The sequence below is a fragment of the Grus americana genome, chromosome 1, assembly GCF_028858705.1.
Source record: "Grus americana isolate bGruAme1 chromosome 1, bGruAme1.mat, whole genome shotgun sequence".
Classification (NCBI taxonomy): domain Eukaryota; kingdom Metazoa; phylum Chordata; class Aves; order Gruiformes; family Gruidae; genus Grus; species Grus americana.
The window spans coordinates 53,562,828-53,584,160 of record NC_072852.1 but is presented as its reverse complement, the minus strand read 5'-3'; the positions used below and the strand labels follow the sequence as shown (position 1 = coordinate 53,584,160).

At 35.3% G+C, this 21,333-nt stretch overlaps 1 protein-coding gene across 10 annotated transcripts in view; it reads left to right on the top strand.

Moving 5' to 3' along the window:
- The window catches only part of ANKS1B (ankyrin repeat and sterile alpha motif domain containing 1B), a 447,444-nt gene that overhangs the window by 129,787 nt on the left and 296,324 nt on the right, over positions 1–21,333 (top strand). For all 10 annotated transcript variants that reach the window (XM_054812812.1, XM_054812811.1, XM_054812807.1 and 7 more), the window contains one exon: positions 4,696–4,861. In XM_054812812.1, the coding sequence (XP_054668787.1) occupies positions 4,696–4,861 (166 nt within the window). The remainder of the gene's footprint in view (positions 1–4,695; positions 4,862–21,333) is intronic.

Here is a 21,333-nt window from a genome sequence, read left to right as displayed (position 1 = left end):
ATTTAGAATTTATAAGTTATAAGTTAATAGTTGCCTGATGAGACACAGCATACCTACATGAATTATAACTGTGATGAAAGTGATGAATGAGACGTAACAGTACATCTTTAAAGAACAGTTTTTCTGCTGTTGCTCGCCTGGCAATCATGCCTGACTGATATGTTGTCCCATGTTCCAGGGAAGCAATAAAACTTCAACTGACCTGATTTATGCAGGAAAGGAGATGGATGGTATGAAAAATTTTCAGTTAAATACAAATTCCATCATCTTGTCAGAATGTCAGTTTAGATTAGATGCCTACTGTGCCTCTATCATTTTATTCTTAGGTCACACAAGCACAAATTTTTATGTACTGCTAATATCTCAGTCCTTGAGCATACATTCATTCATAAGATTGATTCTTATAAGGAGTGCAAGAGTATCTAGAAGGCAGAAGCAAGGGTAGCTAGAAGCTTGGCAGAAACATGGAAAAAAGGCCTAACTCAATATCATGTGGTTTTTGAAGGTTTACTCATGTTACAGAATATTGTTTCACACTTGTGTATAACCATTTGCAATTGCCATCTAGATACTTTAGAAGCAAATTAATTCCCACTGATAAACAATCACATCCTCCCTCCTCCTCCCCGCCCCCCTTTCTATTTTCTAGTCCTGTTTAGGTTTCAGATTACATATGATAGTTATTATACCCTCAAGCATATGCTCAGAAGAGACCCAGCTGGCTGGAGGCCTCTGAGTAAGGGCCATGGTGTTTCCCTGGCATGTGCTCTGCAACTTCAGTCTCACATTGCTGTTTCTTTCTAGAAGGCAAAAATCTAATTTATATCTTATCAATATGGGAAACTGTTCTCTCATGCTTTCCCAGTGACCCACCTACTCTCACTCTTCTGTTTTTCTCTCACTTCTATTGTGTATGTATTTTTAGCCTTTCCACAAAAATACTTGTTTTAATGTACTGGCAGCCCAGCACATGACTTTTACAAAGTTCTGATTTCAAATAAGAACTAATTCTGACTTGATAGTGGTAGTCAGTTACATATGCCATCTTCAACTTTTTGGAACAGTTTATAGAAATTTGATCTTGAATAATCTCTAATTTTAAAAATTTAGATTATTTTTATTTCAGGACAAAAGATTATTCAACTATAATGGAAGAGTATTTCTTTAGAAGGTTTTATTATGCAGATGAAACTATCTAGGACATGTAGGATTACTGTAGAGTTACTGCTCATTGCAGTGAGAGAGGTGAGACAACAGAACTCATATTATTGAGAAGAGTGTTGAAGAGCTTTTAATCTTAGAAAAAAAATGGAATCACATTGCCTGATGCCTGATACTTGAAGACAATTTTATGTCATTTACTAACATCTAACTTGAATTAGTTTAGAACTTCAAAACTTCCAGAATATGCTCAGTACCTGCAAAATGGAGAACACATTGCAGCAACAAGACAACTACATTGCTTTTCTCCAGCAATGAGAAGTTTGCCTTTTTTTGCTGCATATGCACTTTTTAAATATGGCTTGTAGTCTTTATCAATGGATAGAATCCCAGACTTTTTAAAACATTAACAATTCTTTTTTGACTTTAACTTATTGAAGTTCTACTTGGCATACTGTTATCATATTTGCTTTATTGGGGAGAGATTTAGGAAGAATTTACTTGTCAGTAATTTACATTCCAACCATTTTCTCAGTAACCCCATAATTTTTATTTATTCTTCTCTGACATTTATATTCTTGCAATGTTAGTTACAGAATGTTGAATAACAATCAGAAAATCAAATTGAATGTTAAGAGCAGTTAGGAAAGGAGTAGAGTACAAAAGAAGGAACATTATGTCAGTATGAGTACTTGGTGAGCCCTCATCTTGAATGCCATATGAAAATCTGATCCCTGTCACATCACTGAAGACTGAGAGGGTGAGGGGTGACAGGGATGATCAAAAGCCTGGAACAGCTGGGTGAGTAGATGAGAATTTCTCATTCCCTGAAGGAGAGGACAAGGGAAGTGTGATAGAGGTCTGTGAAATCACGAGGATAAGTAAAGAACAACCATTTGTTGCCTTCTAAAGTACAATAATTAGCAATATCAAACTTGGTAAGACAGATAAAACAAAATGGGGTGCATGCAAACTGTAAAAAGTGACATATGCTCTAAAGGCAACTTGAGGGGATAGTTTTAGAAAGCTTGATTGGTGGATGTGCAAAAGAAAGCACCTTTCGATTATCAAGTGGGAAACCCTCAAATGGTTGTAGGAGAACTACTAATACGTGCTTGTCCTCGTCCTGTACTGGTCTCACTGTTCTCTAGGCCAGCGCTGTTGCTGCCTTTGTAGACAGAATATTGGGTGACACAGACATAAAGTTATGATCCAATGTCTATTCATATGTCTTGTGTATCAATATTTAATGGTGGCGTTTGGGGGTTTTTTTGGTAGCTGAATTCAGGAGCTGAGCAGGCTTTCACTTCAGTGTTTGGTGACAATTTTAAGGCTGCAGTATTTCTTCGTGGGCTTCTCTAGACAGATTTACTATTACTAGGGTTTTGGCATTTGGACCTATTCTTACAGAAACTTGCATGTACAAGGATTAAATTGAAGTCTGCTGTTTCGGTCATTGCTTTGGTAAATAAATTTTTGCTTCTGTCTTAACAGCAGACTTAAATGGACAAGGTAGAAATGCCTTTTTTCCAAGGTAGAAAGGAATCCTCCTCTTGTCTTGCAGTTGCACTTCAGCCACTTTGATGCCTCCATGTTACACAATGCAGAGAAATATTTTCTGTATTTATTGCAATAAAAAGGCATGAATATAATACGCAGTTAACAGTGCTGTTATTTGTAAATTCCAAGGTTTTTAAAGTCCTCTCAAATTTAAACCCAAGGTTTCGAGTTTCAACTCATGCACATTTATTCCAGTAATAAAATTGTGTGTTTGTAAACTTCATAATTTCAGTTGTACTCTTCCTAATATCCATGCTTCATTTTATGCAAGTGTTATTTGCAGCATTTTAAAAAGTTGGTTGTTGTGGTGTTTTGTTGTGGTTTTTTCCCTACAGGATGTGGGCTGCAGGAATAATTTTCTATTAACTTCATTTAAAGAATGAAATGGCTTAAGTTTAAAAAGTTGTATTTGGAGCTGCATTAAGCCCACTTACAAACTTTTCCAATTCCTTGTTATGTATTTAGAGTCCACTAGCTGAAACTAGTTACTATTAGTATTTATCAGTAAGATTGCTAATGCAGAGAGTTTATACTCTGACTATACATAAACAGGAAAGGGTAAAAGAGGTAGAGACACAATTGCATTCTTCTTTTTTGAACACCGACCCCTAATCTTGTGTTGTTTGCTAGTACGTACTCATTTTTTATTACAAATGTTTCTTAGTGTTCTGTTTATTTTATTTTGTATGATTTTTTACCTCTGTTAACTGTTTCCAGTATTCATTTTCAAGTTCTTTATTCAGTGGTGGTTTAACTGAGGATTTAAAATTCAGTTCTACTGAAGTCATCAAGTAGAATTTTGAAGTGGAGCTCCTGTAGCTGCCATCTCCACCCTATCCTTTGAGAGGCCTTGAATTATTACCAAATTATGAACTCTCATAAAAATCAGGTCACAACACACTGAGCAGGAAAAACTGCAAAAAGTTTGGTAGCGTAACGATCTGCTAACAGTATAAATCATTTACCTAAAAAAGGGACTGTTATCTACAGCCACAGTTTACCTTTAGGCAATATGAATTCTTCTTGTTGAAGAAATTGTTATTCCACATCCTGTTGTGGTCATCACATTCTTCAATCTTTTTCTGAGTAGTGCTATGATAATATCTAACTGCGAGGGTGCTTTCTGACCCTTTGAGTTTTATTATACCATATTTGATTTATGTGCATTGCTTGACTTTCCCAAGCATCCATATGTCCAGTGTAAGAAAGATGCGGAAATATGTCTTTGCTCATGCAATTGCTTTCTGCTGGGATTAAAGAAAATAAATCACAAATCAAGAAGCTCTGGTGAAATTATATGGTATCTTCTTATTGATGTTCTAAAGCAGAGACAGTCTGCTTGATTGGACAGTTTAATCTACCAGCAAAACTTCTGACTCCTTTTTTCCCTCTCTCAACATTTGCTAATGACGGGAATTCATTATTTGTATCACTGTGAAGGGACCTTGCATCATTATTGCTCTTCACTCAAATACAGAGCAGTAACTCATTTTCACTGACAACCTAGGATCCTGCCATCAAAATGTAGATGGCATATCTTTAGCTTTCTTATACATAATATAAACATATTGTAAAACCATCCCCAAAGAGGAAGTAGTTGCAATGGTTAATGTAATTATCACTGTCATGAGATATAATTTAAAAAAATTTAATAAGAGACATCCCTTGAATTAGAACCTAGCAAAGCAGGTACGGCAAGACCAGTTATGTTGGAGCTTTTGTTAAATGCAAAGTTTGATTAATAAAGACATTTCTGTAACTAAACAAGAACTATTTACACAAAAATTTAAAGAAACAAGAAATGTTATCTTCTAGCATGCAAGTAATTCTTCCAGTCTGTTCAAATTTGGATTTCAGCAGAATGTGGTATTTAATTTGCTGAATTTTAAACCCTGCTAGCCAGAGTTATTGAACCTCATTTTTTTCCTGCGTCATCTGAGTAATATCTCACTTACTTAAATTTTTGCATTTCAGGAATCTTACTCAAAGAAGAGAGGTTATGCATTGGAAGCAATATCCTCTGTACCTCTGGATGCAGTTACTTCAGAAAATGACAACAGTCTTTGTGATTCACTAGACGCAGCAGTGACCAAAAAACCTTGTTCCCTAGAGATAGCAAGAGTTCCTTCCTCAAGACCAGGTAAATCACCAAATAATCCTTTACATAGTCTTTGGTGTAAGTGTAAAGTTATAGAAGGTATAAAATTCTATATGGAAGGTATAGGTTTATATTTTTAAGAATACAGAACTCTCTTTACTTATCACAGCATGATTATAGTCTTCCGTGAGCTAACAGAATAAAGATTAATAGCAAAATGCTGTAGAAGGGAAAACAAAGCAGAGGTTTAAATAATTTCCTAGATAAATATAAGAAGATTGCAAAAAGCCAAATTAGAAATTAAATTTCTTTAAGTCCAGCCTTTTGCAGTAATCTATTTATCAATTTGTTTCTGTATTTTATTGAAGTACTTAGCAACAACATTTTACAACTAATCCAGAATTAAAAGTACTCTGTATTTCCATGTTACATAAAGGAATATCTGCTCTGTTTTTGAAAATGAAACCATGAATGAGAATTCATAAGAAATATTAAATGACAGTTTGGCAGACTGTTGTTTATATTATACAGGTTTGAAGAGCAGTGAGTTACAATAGTGAAAAAAAATAGAATTATGCTGAGTCAGATGAGTGATATTATCTGTAAGGACTCTGTTTATGTTCTCCAAAATTATATGCTCTCTTCCATTACCCTTGTTTGAACTCTTCATTAGTCAGCACCTGGTACAGGAATTTCAGAATATAATTATTTCGCTATAGGTAATCAGACTGAGTCTGCTTTGACAAATGACAGTTCTCAGCAGCACAGACCTATCTGAAATGGGCAATTGACTTTTCAACCTGTGCTATCTTGATTCTGAATCATGATTTGGGAAATATACAAGAATGACAGATGATAGGTAACATGATAGTCAACAATCTAGCCAGTGTAAGGGGAAGCACCTTCTTGGTTTCACAGCTGAACTAGTATTGGAAGAGTGCCGGAGGTGTATCAGGTGTAGTATATAAGGGCCAGGTATCATGATACAGCTTTAGAGTCTGCAAGGTGTGGTGGAGTGGATCATAATTCCCACCTCTCCATAAAATTCGGGTTAAAGACGACTTGAGGCAACCTGCGTTATGAACAGTTATCTAAGAGGTGGCACAAAATAGGATATCATCTTTATAGCACAGTTGCACAGGGTGAACCAGAATCTGACTCAAACATCAGCATGACTACTTGCGTAACTGAAGGTTTACTTTGTTGGTGGTGTTTTGGCTCTGATAATCTAAAAAATTAGCAGACTGTGCAGGACAGTATTATGGGTTGTCGTTAAGTAAAGGAATACAACGCCAAATTATCCTTTTTTTTCAGGCTTCTACTTGATTAATCACCATAAACATACGTATTGCGATGGGAAGACTGCCATACCTCTACCCCATAAATTGGCCGAGGCAGTTCATTATCTGCCTCCATAGTAATGGGGATCAACTGCAAAGCTTTCCATTGTAATTAGTATTAAAAAAATTAGTATTAAAAATTAAAATTAAAAAATTAGTATTAAAAAAAGACTTTTCACTAGTTAAAATACCAGGCTTTGGAAGTGTGCTGTCTGCTGAACATCAGCATTTTTCATAGGCATAGTAAGTCGATTAAGATCAGTATGAAAAACAGATCCTAAAAAGGATATTTTTAGGTCTTAATCTGGAAATACGTTTTGTGTTTGGTTAAATATGGTGTGTATTAAAGGCCCAGAGAATAACCAAGGAAGGTGTAGGACATTCATGAGGGCACCCATCATCTTTATAAGATCTAACAAGGTCAATGAGTTGACAATACAAATGTACTGTGATTCCTTCTGTCTTAGTTTTCCATATACCACTATAATCTTTTCCTTGGCATTTTATTGGGAAGAACATTTGGCTGTATAGATAAGCAGATTCCAAAATGTGGTTTTATTTTAAGCTATAAATGTAGTAGCTATCTAACTGGCCTGTCTTGTAAACCATATCTGTAATCATGTTGGCTGTTATACTACAAATGGCCTAAATGAAATCAACCATGTCACTTGCAGTTATAAGGTACTTAACACTACGCATAATTGTGTGTCAATGCCAGCCTGCCACTTCAGTTCATACAGATTTATTGCTTGACTAAGTTATGTGTGATTCATTTAAAACTAATATCTAATTTGCATGCCTTTTTTCCTGAATTTCCCTGGTTTTGTATCACTGAGACATGCTGACTTTGGGAATACTGTTTCAAATTGCTGTACTATATCATGTGTAGAATTCATTTCAGAGCATGAGGCGGCACTCTGAACATAAAATTGCATCTGTCAGTCTCCTTTCCCTAGGTGGTAGGACACTCTGATCAACTCTCCCCGCTGTCCAGGGCATTACTACCTCTTGGCAGTAGAAATGAGACTGACTGCACTCAATGATTCAAAATTCTCTTTTCCTGTATTGAGAGGAAAGGTCATTCTGGCTGGCCTTTCAAGCTGTAGAGCTGCATGTTGCACTATTATCTGCCCTGCCAGTAAACTCCTAACAGGTTGGGAATAGTCACCTTGCCAGTCATCATTTTCTGATCTACTGACAGAAAAAACCAGACTGCTCTATAGTTCTCCATATTATTTTTAATATCCTGAATCTTATTCCTTAACTGGTAGGGAATACCAGAGGATGGGAACTCCATGCACCAAATGGTAGAGGTTTGTTAGATATAAGGGAGAAAAACTGAACAGAAAGGCAATAAAATTAGTTAAAAAAAAAAAAAAAGTTTGTTATTTCCACTTCTGAAATCCTGTGTTGTGTGAGTTTTATACAGGAAGAACAACAGTTGCATTTTTGGTTTACGCTGGCAATTAAAGCAATTGCTTCTAATTAGGACTGATCTAAGAGTAAAAAGTTCTGCATGTGTGTGTGAGTTCAAGTTAAGCTCTTCTTTGTTTCTGTGGTAGATTGATAGGACAAGGTTGGCAGAGTGTGTTAGCATCTCTGTCTCAGTATCTCTGCTTTTAAGCTAACAGTGAAAACTTGATAGGAATATTCTGAAATACTACACTCCTTAAGAAAATTTTTTCTGCCAACCAAAATATAAATTTGGATTTAAAATTTCAGAAATCAATCTAATAAAATTAATTTCATAAATGAATTGATAAATGAATCAATCTTACTAATCTTTCTGTTGGGCTATTCCAGAACAGTATCCTCATTCCTTAAAGTAGACATTTCTACTAGTAATTTTAATTTTTTAGACTCCCCTTCCATTAAAAAAGAAAATTGTGACATAGTTAACCTTGAAAAATAAACACTAAATTTTATTAGTTCATAAGGCACACATTAGTATTGCCTTTTTGATCTTAAGGATTTAATTAAATTTTGTGAACTATAGCAACAAATCATCTTGTAAAATGTGTAAATTTTTAATAAATGGCTAAAGCTCAAGGCGTTGGATAATTCTGCTGCTACAGTAGGCATTGTAAGGTATCTTCATGAAGTTAATGTGGTTTCGATCAGTTATCTAGTGTCCAGAATGCTGGTAGCAGAAGTTTAGGTGCAGCACCGTGCTGCATGTGGGCCTGTAGTGTTGAAAACCCTTACAGACTTAACTTGCATCCTTGGTAGCTTGGACATTTCCTACCATACTCCACCCTTGCACCTCATAATGTTATACACTTTATTTAGCAGAAATACTGAATGAAAGCTGAGCTACATTACAAAAAAAAAGTTAGTAAATATATTTTTTCCATTGGAGTTAAGTGTGTGTCCATAGCCAGCAGGGAGATCGTATCTCTTTCAGTCTGCCTCTGTAGTTTCTACTGCAGAAACTCGCTAGGAGTAAGACCAGGTGGCAGTCTACATGCTAAGTTTTTAATAATAGTGAACGATGGCCAGTACTACTTAAAATATTTTTAGGTCTTATTGAGTATCATTGGGAATTAGAGAGGACTTTTCAAACTCTTTTTTTTTGTGAATAACTTGGTGGGGAAAAAAAAAAAATCCTCCTTTGGGAAAGTTGGTCTGTCCGTGCAGATTAATGAAGGTTTTAGTACAGCATCTCAATAACAGGAAGAGGCATTGCTGTCCGTAAACTGCATAAAAATCGTCCTTGGATAAGGGAATTCTAGTTCAAGGACCTATATTTTCCAGTTATGTTACTGGGGCTGCAGGTCAAGGAGACCTTAGTGAGGCATCTTCAACTCTGGAAACAGCTCAGCTGTAGCAATGCAGAACTCAGTGTGGGCTGCAAAATCCAGCAGAGAAATAAGGTAAATACTTAGGGGCTTCACTTACGCTGAGCTCTCAGCCACCGCACGGTCAGCAATTCCCGTCAGCAATTTTAAAGATAGCTCTAACTACCCAGTTACATGTAAGATATGGCTTCTGTCAAGGGGATAAAAATGACCTTAGATATGTGGTCTGTTGCCACTAGCCTGTAGCAGGCAAATACAAGGCAAGGAGTTGAAATATAAAGGAAGAGTTATCTTAGCAGCTATTCTGGTCATCTACCCAGCTAAATGTACTTTAGAGAAATTTTGCTGTTGTCAGTCATGATGTTTTGTTGTTTAGAAAAATTACTTAATTTGCACTTAAATGCCAGTAACTTGTAAGGAGGACCATGCAAGATAATAAATCTGTAATTAATGATACCTTCTTCTAACAGCCTCATAATCACAGCAGGGAAACTAACAAAGAATGCTTGTCACTGAATTATTACAAAATATCAAACTGTCCCCAAGCTGGCCTATCTACTGCAACATTAGGGGTTTTTTGCTTTCTCAGCCTGGCATCCCTCTCCTGTCATTACAAAGAAAATGAACCTGAAAATTTGTAGCCAGTGTGTCAGCTCATCTCTGCTTGCATTCTTGTGTCTACTGTATAATACTGTGTCAGCAGTCTCATACAGATATCTAGGAGACAGAATTGAAAAATAGCCTAGCTGTGATAACATTTTAATCAAAATTAAGATATGAATCTTCTACATAGTTTCCAAAATCAAAATACTTGGCTTGGTAAATAAAGTGCTATTTGTCAGGTCATCAGTTTCTGATTGACTTCAGTAACAAATCTTCACAGCACCTATCCTGAACATGTGGGCATTTCAATTCTCCAGATAGAGACTAAGCAAGTGCCTCTTTTCTTGTGTAATGAATTTATACCTTCACTTTTGTGCAGTTATTTTCTAGCTATAAGTAAACCAGTGCTAAGTGGCCATGAGAAGGAACCATCACACTGCCAGATATACAAAATTGCCTGTATGAATGGAAATTCAAGAGGCTAGCCTTAGTCACCTATGCTTCATCATTTTTGAAACTGTAATTCATCTGAAGGATCATGCACTAACCTTTCTAAAGTCCACTCACCCAAATTGCTTCAAACAAAGGGACTGCTAGTAGAGCTGTATGTCATTTAAGCACACTTTTTAAACCAGAGATAGCAGGATGTAGTGAACTTAAACACATGACCTACAGTCTAACTCCTCATGATTAAATATTTTCAGTGATCAAGAAAGATCATCTTAGCCGTGTAGAGAGAACATAATAAGAGTTGCTGTTATCCAGCAGAGTAACTGCAATATCTAACAGTTGGTCTAGAACCATCTGAAAATAGCTAGAGTCTATGAAATTAAGCCTAATTTGACACCAGTGTTTCTGAAGCAACTGATTGTCCATGAAAGCTTTTGGTATTGTGGTGCATATTCAAAATCATTACTACCTACCTACCATGAGTGCTGTATTTCCTAAGTACTAAGTCTCAGACCTGATGTGTCAGGGAGCAGCAAGGGCCAGCTGCTACTTCAGGGATGAGGAGGCAGGAACAAAGAGGACTACTGTGGCTGACAGGGCAGGGGCCTCACTAGTCACGGCCCTATCTCACCACCTGTGAGCAGGGCAGACCTAGAGATCATGGCCAGGTTCAGCCAAGGCCCCACATCATCAAGCAAGTTTGTGCTGATGAGATGGATCTAAAATCAAGCTAGAAGGTCAATATGCAGGTCAGAATCAGGTCCGGTGATGGCCAGGAAGGTTCATGATGACAAGACCAGGTCCAAGGTCAAGCTGGCAAGTCAGCCCATGAGTTGAGGTCTGGATGCACAGGGCACAGGCATGAGCACAAGACAGGTACTCCTTCAGCATAGCTCAGGCAGGAGCTAAAGGCCCCAGGCTGAGCTGAAATGGTGTCTCCACAGAGGGGGATGTGAATGGAGAACCTCAGAAGGCTGGTCAGGGCCATTAGAGCTTATTACTGCCTGAGGGCCTGACATGATGTATGAATGATAATCAGTGTCCCTTATTCTTCCATTTCTCACTCAAGGAGACAGTATCTCCAAAGAGTATAATTCATCTGTGTGTTGAGTGAGAAGTGAAGAGCTACTCAGAGCTTGTCAGTAAGGAACACAAAGCATAGGTGTGTACCGTAATGTGAGCCATGCATTGGTTTGGTGGAATAGATAACTGACAAAAGAGGCTTGTGTTTCCATAACAACCTGATAGCTGAAGTCTTTCTAGGCAGCAAGTGGTTTCTCTTCTAAGTAATTTTTGGCCTTAGAGAAATGCTCCCATTATTAAGTAAAGTTTCCCAGTTGTCAGGGTGTTTTATACAGTCTAATCCGCCTTTACCATTAGCACAGAAAAAGATTCATAGGCCATGAGAAGAATGAGTAAAAGAGACTTGCAGTGCTCTGACATGATGATGATATTCCCATTAAAGGGAGAAAACTTTCTAGGTTTCTAGGTTCTAACCTTTGTGTAGTTCCTTTAATAAACCTCTCAAGATACATCTTAAAAATAGCTGGGGTTTTGTCCCTGTTACTCTGACTAGAAGTCTGTTTCAGAACCACTGATTTCTGTGCTAGTGATTAAGCAGCTTCTTGTTCCCAACCTCAGTGTATTCATGGCCAATGGAAGTCAAGACAGGAACTCCAACACGCTGTCTTTGGATAAGTCTGAGCTCTCCAGCAGCTCTTCAAGAAGCAATTCTGGGTAGCCTCTGAATGATTCTGAAAATCTCTTATTGCCCTTATGCATGTCTATATGTACATGGTGGCTAGAGGACTCCAAAGGGTGGTAAAGTGTTGCATAGAGGTTTTCCAAATGTGTGTACTCTGTATCACGGTATGTTCAAGTTATTTTGTCTTATTTCTGTATGTATGCGTCCATTTAAGGTATAGAAATCTGGCCTCTGTAGAAATCTGGATGATATTATCTACATACTGTGCCCTAATATCCTTCCCTTTTTCTGTGTAAGAAGAGGAGAGTGAAGTTATAAGGACTATAAGATGACCTGAAAAACAGATACATTTTTTTTTCAATTAAATGTTATATTTAGTCCAGCTGAAAATGTTGTTTTGGTTTTGCTGTTTATTTACCTGCTTTTTAGTGAAATTTACTTTAAATTGAAAATTGAAAAATAGCAAACAATTTTCAGCTGTATTTTTCAGTCAATAACTTATAGTGAAATGTAATGCCCAGCCTTAGTTACAAGACCTATACATACTTTTTCTCTGCTCTTCTTTGTCTTCCTTTAACCTGTGTTTGAGTCATGTGGAGAGAATTTGGCTATGGTACAGAATTTCTCAATTTACTTGTTTTAACAGGTTAATTTATAAACATGTAAGGATCACATTCAGAGCTTCAGGATACAAATCTTTGCCAGAACACAGTGTATTTGAAACCAAACTAACTTTCTCCTGACTGAGCTTCAGTGATGACACATTTCGTATTTGTCATTCCTACTGCCACAGTATAGAGACCACACTTCTTATCAGAAGCAATTTTGTCTAATGCACTAGCATATGTTTGCAGTTAGGATTTTTTTAATTTCACATGGCATTTTAATAAAGGTTAAGGGAGTGCTGATGGAAGAATAAAATATACACTAGCTCTTCTATCATGCATTTTGTTGTTTTTTCCTTCAGTACAGCTAGTACTTGTTTTAATTTTCAGAAAGGTGCTTTTGCCTGGAGAGTGTTTGCTGATATAGTTGTTCCTATAATATAAATTAAAAATTTATAATTTATTTTCTATTTTTAAGTATTTTATGGCATTTTATAGTTTTTTTTATTTTCTCTAAGTACAAATCCCCAAAATATGGGCAGCTTGGGAGTTCTGTTTTATCATAATGACATTTTCATACCTATTTTCTGTATGTCTGATGTGATTATCATAGTTCTTGGAATACAGTTACGATGCTTTATATTAGCTTCTTCAGTACTGCATCTCTTAGAGGAGCACAGTTCACCTGTATTTCTGGTCCTATGTAGGTTACTATTTTTTGACAGGTATTATTAACCTACTGATTTTGACCAGTAGGTCTTTAAGTGATCTCAGTCTCAGAGGCTGGCATAAATTCCTAACCTCATTGGTATTAGGACATGTTTTGGTGTTGATTTCAGTTGGATTAGATTTTCACCATATATACCTTCTTCCAAAAGAAGGATCTTTATTAAAATTAGGAATTAGTCAATTAAGTATTGATATGAGATCAGGAAAAATGTGTGCCTTGTAGTTTAAGATGAAAAATGAGGTACTGTCTGTGAAAGTATTTTCTCTTAAGGTATTATAATACTGTTGTAGTTGGAAGTGGCTGTATATGGGTCAGTGCGGTGTGCATCTCTGATTTTTGCCCAGTTAGCTACCTCTCTAAAATCACATTCTGACAGCATGTGAAAGCTATGACTCGTTTTAATTATCTTTGGGTAGGTTTCAGGAGGTGGGTGAGACAGCCTGAAAATTCTTTCTACAGTGAAGTTTGTTCCTAGGTAGTTCAGGTAAGCTAGGTTTCTGATATCACCAAACACACCCCGGTGATCCATATACACTTTATGTATATATCCATATTCTTTCTTGATAGGCTGTAGCTTGCCGTCAGTAGAGTTATACCAACAGTGCATATACCCTCTATATAATGTTTAAAGAAGAAAACACATCCAGTTTTTATTGTTTCAATTTCTCATACAATGTGGGAATCTGTTTTCTTGATAGACGTTACAAAGGGAGATGAAAAATAAAATTTAACTCCTGTGGTGCAAAATAAGCACCATTTTCATTAGGGTGTGACTCAAAATACAAATTTTTTAAGAGAACAAATGAATAAATGAGAGAAGATGAATGATAAAAGATTTCAGTAATAGTTCATCCACTGTCTGCTTCCACTCTAGGCAGTCCTGGGCAGCATTGAGATAAAGCCATAGGTTCCCTTAGTGCAGCTGTTCTCTTAGTTATTCTATATTTTAAACAGAGTAATTTTGTATTTGGACAAACTTCTGTTATCAAATTCTCATATTAAACAATAACTAGAAAATTGAAATCCTCCAGTTTTGCCATCCCTTGAGTGGCAGACTTTAACTGCAAAGCACTATGTTAAAAATTGATTCTTTGCTGTGTTGGGAATAAAAAAAGTCCTGCTTTCTTGTTTCATTTCACTTTTTGACAAAAGCAGAATTTATCTAGCAAAGCAAAAAATAAAGCTTCAGTATCACAAACTGAGAAGTAGGCAATGGAAGCAGTAAACTGTTAGCTTTTTTTTTTCATTAGGGTAGTCTGGAAAGAGCAAGTGAGTGATATATACAGTGGATACTTATGCACATACATCTGGAACCATTCATTATTAACTTTTTTAAATTACCCCAGTTGCAAACATAGACCACTTTAATAAATTTTAATAACCCAAATGTAATATTAACCCAAATGTATTATAAAAGTGAATGTCAAATTAACTCTATTTACTTGTATTAAACAAATTTATAATTTCATTTAAAAAACAGGTTAACTAATAAGATCCAGTTTCTCTGAAGCAATGCTAATCTACATGACCTATGCCCCTTTCATTTATTGTTAATGGTGATCCATGTCAGCTATTCCATTATTCCTGATGTCAGGCTGAAAGCCTATAACTACTAAGATTACTCCATTAGCTGCCTTTTAGTCTTCTCAAATCTTATCAATATGCCAAGTGCTATTAAGAAACAGCACTACTTGTTGAGATAACTTCTTGCCAGATCTTTTTAAACTCATGGGTACAAATTAGATAGATCCATTGATTAAAAATTTCTAGCTTTAGTAACTCTCACTTAACGTTCCTTTTAGATATTTTCATAGGAGCATATTTTCATCTGAGTTTGATATTTAGGGAAATATTTCACATCTCTATTGGTTTATAATATTATTTTTCATTTGAGAGCAATATGCCATAATTTGGTTTGTTCCATTGTCCATTTCTCCCACTCCTTTACGTCCTTGATGCAGTAGAGGTCTTGTGGAGAAACAGCATTATAATCATCATTAAAGACTTCTTCAAAAATGTGTATGCACAGAAGGCTGAATTGAGCTTGCACAAGCCGTGTCAATTCTTACATATCGCAGCTCTAATGTACTTTCCTTTACAACCTTATCATCCCTCTAAGAGGTTTTTAGTATATAACTAAGATAATTGCTCCCCATTATATGCTCCTCTGGATAACATCTCTGATAACATCTTTAACAATGAAATTGTATTCTTAAAAATACTGTCATATCTGAAGTTAAAGCACATGGGAATGCCTGATACCACATGACCAGTTCATTGTCAAAAATACATGCAGGTCTCCACCCATCCAGTATGTTCCAGTAAATATGTTGTTAAAATAATTCCACTTTCTAAAGGAGTAACTTACATTTTCTCTGCAAACTGAGAGAAAAAGGCTGCTGCTTGACATATTTTAAAATTTTCTGATGATTCATTACTTTTTATTACTATTATTCTTCATTATAGTTGAAAAAAATTAGCTTTCATGGGAGTTTTGGGCAATTTTTGCAAATGACTGCTCATCAAAGTGCATGCATTCTGACCAACACTCAGTTTCATCCATCCTGGTGTGATTACCATCTAGAATGATCTCATTATACACTTGACTGCATGCTGTCAGACAAAACCCCTTTTTCAAATCAAGACAATAATTCAAAGGAACATAATTATTTTGAGGTATTTTGCATTTTAAAGCCTATATGCAAATATTATTTAGCAGGATATGAGTTTTTCTGTGTAAAATGAATATTAGTTGCAGCATCCTTTGCAAGTAGGGGATGGAATATACATAGACCATGTATAATATATTCCATGTTGTAGTATGTAGTCTAGTAAGTAATCCTACGCTTCATAATGCTCCTGAAATTGTCTTATAATTGAGCAGATGTAAGTGATAGTACCTTTTTTAAGTAGCAATAATTTAATAAGTATATGAGGAATAATATTGCTATAAACCCCACCATATTGCTAATATTAGCAGTAATAGTAAAACTTTATCTTACCATTAATTTATTTATATTTTACATGCATCTGGTATATTCCAGAGGAATATAAGCTCGTGTAATGGGTATAGCACTGCATGGAGATCTTCAGTAGGCACTTAGCTAATATTATATGTCTCCTGGTGCACCTGTGAATTTTCTACAAACCTTAAACTGAACTTTCTACAAAGCTTTTCAGGTTGAATCTTACTCCATATTAGAAGTTGGGAGGAACCAGTTGTCTTGACTTCATACTTTTTTTCTGTTATACTCAAGACTTTACATATTGTCCTATTTTGCATTAAGATGAAACTGAGTCCTAAAATTTGAGAGATCCAGTGCTCAAGAGTTAGTGCTTCACTTGACATATGTCTCTAATGCAATAAAGTTCAGATTCTATAAAAAAAGCTAAATTTGTTTTCAAAAACATTGTAGATGTAACAGGAAATGCAATATAGATCTGTCTTGAATCACACAAAGAACTCATCTGTCTTTTGTGGAAGATGAATTTCTCCACTGTTTGGTGTCTCAATTTCAGACAATAAAGCTGCTCAACTCTGATTACAATCATTAGACACTGCAATATACATATCTTAGGTCACCTAGACATTCTCAGCTGTTGCAGAAGGTTATGATATTAACAATGCTCCTGACTCTCCTGCTTCTTGTGCAGTTTTCAGGCTTTTTTAATATTTTGTATTAAAGGTTGCAAGTTTAATTCAGTTTATTAAGGGAGTGTTTTGTGATGTAGATGAATAGATGTATAGTCTACAGGTGCTTTGTAGCACAGTTGTTATGTGATTGCCATCAATTTAGGTGTTAGATTGGATGGCTTGGGCAATCCCTTCGGTTTCTATGTCCCATATCAGGCCACTTATCTGGGATGTGGGGGATCAAGCTGAGAACCCTGAGTTCCAGAGTATAATGTGAGTGACCAGATCTGCATCACAGGACGTGAGAATGCTATTCAGCTCTGGGCCCATGTTCCACATCTTATCTTCCTCCCAGCTCTATGTCAGACCAAGATATATGAACTCAATCCCTGCCCTGCTCTGTCAGAATAGGGTTGAGCTCCAGGAGGAGCTATGAACTGAATGATCAAAAGATTAGGTCTGTAGGATACCTGCACTGCGTCTTTGCCTTTTTTTCCCCATTCTTTCTTGCAAAAGAATTCCGTCCTGCTCCGAGAATTACTTCTGATTAAAATATCCTGAAAATGATACATTTCCCCAAAAAAATCAGTTTGGATTAATCAGGTTTTATATGGTGAAAATAATTTGTCAAAAGATTCACTACCAGCTATACACTGCATTCATACATTGATTTGGTGTCTTTGTTAACAGGCACTGAGGTCTCTGGATCATAGCTCTGCCTGCTCCCCCCCCCGTTTTCTGTCATTTCTTCTCTGTAGGGATCATTTAGTGCCACACAGTTACTGTACTTTTTCAAATATTGTAGTGAAGAATCACTGGCTTTGATATGAATGCAATTAGTAACCTTGCTCTCTTTTCTACAATTCTAGTAGACCTAGCATAGCAATTTCTCCTCCCTCTACCCACTGCCAAACTAAAAAAGTGTTTTAGCTTATATCATACAATCAACTGAATATGCATACTAATAATTTTATTTTAGCATTGACCTGAATCAGATCTGAAATACTATCTTTTAGGATAAAAAAATCATACACATTTACTTCTCCAGTAAGTAACAACTTAAATGTGGTAATTTTGTGAAAAAATTAAGTTATTGTATTAAACATTTCGATACCTTTAATTGTGTTCTACTGGGAACTCACTTTTTCAAGAGAATATTATATGATTTATAAGGGTTTTTTAATAAACTTTTCTACTAACTTTAGTACATTTGGAAGGCAGAAATCTTGGCATAGCTTGCTAAATTTTGTTAAAATCAAAATATTTGTGAAAATATTAAGCAATTACTGAAATAAACCATTTTCGTACATAATGAACAGATTTATTTGTTTTATTCAGTGTCAGAGATGATTAAAAAATAGAAAAACATTGATTTCTAGTGAAGGTAATCAGTGTTGCTTCTGTAAAAAAAAAAAAAAAAAGATTTTCCCTCTTGTTCTATTTTAAGTTGAGTAAAAAACACTCATTTACTTCAATTTGCTTCTGTCTCCCTTTCTGCATCTGCTAGTCCTGATGGCAGTGTGTAGCTTGCTGCCAAAAAGTTTCCTTCTATTACTTTATGGAGATTTCATTTTTGTTCTTTTTATACCATGTTCATTTTTGTGCCACCTCAAAAGGAAGTTTGAAGTGTGCAAGAGATGTAGTATTTTGTTGTATATCAAAATAGGATGGGAATGGGTTTGTATTGCCAATCCACAAACATATCAATGTAGCATGTCTTTACTAGCAGCTAATGATATAATAAGATATAAAATAATAAGATACAATACTGTAAAAGATATCAAACTAGTCTTTTCCTTTTTTTCTGATATGACATCAAATACAGCATATTTGGAAGAACCCATATGAAAGAATATTTTCACACTCAGTTGCTTTATTGTTTTGAGAAAGCAGGAAAAGTCTTCAGAAGGGGCATTTCATATTTTTTGGTCCAGGGTAGGGTGTATTATTCTTTATATAATACAATATATCATTGTGTGCAATAGTATCTCTTCTGGATGAGGATATTAAAACAGCTGTTAGAAAAAATATTCCTTCTACTCTAGCTCCAGCTGTTCAGTCCATGTCCTTTTTCTTTCATATATCATTACCTTCCTGCTGGAATATACTTAAATAATACAGTAAAATTAAAGCTAGTTTCTTATCAGTAGTGCTGGAATCGAAACTAAATTTTTCTCTGAGAGCATTTCCATTATTTTGACATCCATGACTGTCCTACATTATAATGAAAAAATATCAAAACTTTCTGTTAATATTGTGTAAGTAAAATTTGCAAAAAATATTTTATTTCTGATTAATTATATAGGTTGTTTTTCAGAGTTTTTCTCATCTAACCTGTAATAACTTGAATAAGGATTTGCCACTGATAAATTTAACAAAAGTGTTAAATGCCTTGTGAAGCCATTGCAAACAAAAGCAATACATTTTATAAATTGCTTGTCCAGTTGCTAGATATCAGCCTGATAAACACAATATGGAATTAATTTGTGACTCATATTCTAATGGAACAAAGACATTTGCAGTACAAAGTTGTTGGTGGTTAGGAGTTCTGGCAATAAGAGTGACAGGAATTCTGTGAATTCTGCCTTTTGTTTTGGCTAAATACCTGTATTCCAGTGTAATTTAATTGTAATTCTTTGGTGTAGTTTAAGACTTGAAGTTAAGGAACATTGAATAGCTTTAAGCCATATTTTTCTCCATAAAACTTGGCAAAAAAAGTGTACTTTCACTTACTTACGGTCCCTCTTTTGACATTAGTGTTTGGATGCGATCAGCTACTTAATTTCTGACCCACTGTGGTGGAATATTCCTTCTTGTCTGCGTATACTGATTTGGCTCTGTCAAACAAACAGGCCAAAGCTGCACGGTCTAAAAACTGTGATTTATTCATTTGCTATCAATAGCAAATACAAATACCGTAGCTCTTCAATATATGCAAAGTTTTGTGCTATCTTTATCATTCCTTTATATAGCTAACTGCAGCTCTCCTCTCAAAATTTCCGAAGATCTAGCCAAACTCTGTGGACTCTATAAGAAATGTAGTAGGTTGCATTAGTGGGAACACTTAATAGGAGGAATTTTAAGAAATCTGCAGGGTTAGCTTGTGGATCTTGGAGAACCTAAAACCAAAACAAGAGGAAACCACTGAGGCAAACTGCATACTGTGACAGTAACTAAATTAAATGTGCTGAAGTATGTAGAAGATTCTAAACACTCAGAGCAGAAGTTATGTAAAACCTGCTTTGTCAATCAGAAGGTAAGCTTAATAACGCGGAAATGTGTGATTCTGTTACAACATATAATTTCATCTAAATTGCAGCAGATAGAAGATAAATTCATGCAGGAATATTAACAGAAAGGGTAGAATTTGAGTATTTTTCAGAAGAAAATGCTAAGTATAAATAAAAGTAGATAAAAGTAATATATGGCAAAATTGTTTTGGCATGTTAATCATAAAAAAGATAATTGAGAAGTTGAAAAGTACAATCAAATGTTTGGGTTTTTTCAGTTACTAAGAACTCTAATGCTGTAGTGCCACAAATTAACTGTTAATGGTTGGAAACTGGATCATGTTATTTCAAAATTATCTACAGTATTTCCTTTATCTTTCTCAAATCATTTGGACATTATCAGGGCAACATATTGGACTAGATAGCTGGTCCAATCTGGTACGGATGTTTCCATATTGCTTTCAAAATGAACAGCAAAGACATTTAAGAGTCCCTGAATCCTGATTGTGTATTAGTAGTGCACACTGCTGGACAAATTCTTTGTGCTTAATGAGCATACTGTTACACTGGATACAATACACATTTTGAGTTTGGAACAAAATACTTTTTTCCATGTAGATATGTATTAAATACAAACATATAAATTTTCAGAGTGAGAGTTCAGCTCACTGAAGTCACTCAAAAATTTAGATACTTTAAATAACTGGATATTGAAAGATTTTAAAACATCATTTCTAGCTGTCTGACTTTAAAACATTTTGGTAGCTTTTTGACTTTAGTGCTCTGATAAAGAGCTTTATTAACTAACTGATACTTCAGAAGAACTGAAGCTCCTGAAAATATAGTTTTATCCATAAATTGCATTTCATTGCAACTAAAGATAGATGCATATTGGAAGGTTTATATTCAAGACTGCTTAAATTATTTACTAACTGAGCTTGATCCCTGGGGAGTATGGCTATTATCAGTATTATTTAAATGATTTGACAGCACTTACTCTCACGACCTTTTGCAGTTTATATTCTGAGATAATTTGAAAATGTAGCCTAATTCATTAATCATCTATCGCATTTGAAATAGTAGAATACTTTCTCTGCACAGCACAGTTTGGTTATTCTCTTTGGATTATAGGAGTGAAATACTAAGGCATGCATGTGATAGCTTCCAGTGGCTTCTCACTGATGAGCTAAATTTAAAAATAAGCACAAACACAGACATCCCCAATATGTATCATTCTTTTTTGGAGGATTTTTTTTTTTTTTTACAAGACTACTAAGCATTCCAGGTTTTAGTGAATGACTGAAATAAACAAAAATATTTTGGCACCTGTAACTACACCCTGTGCTTTTTATTGAACTTCCAGAAACATGATGACTACATGCTGAGACAAGGCAAATGTAGAAATGTATGAAATATCTG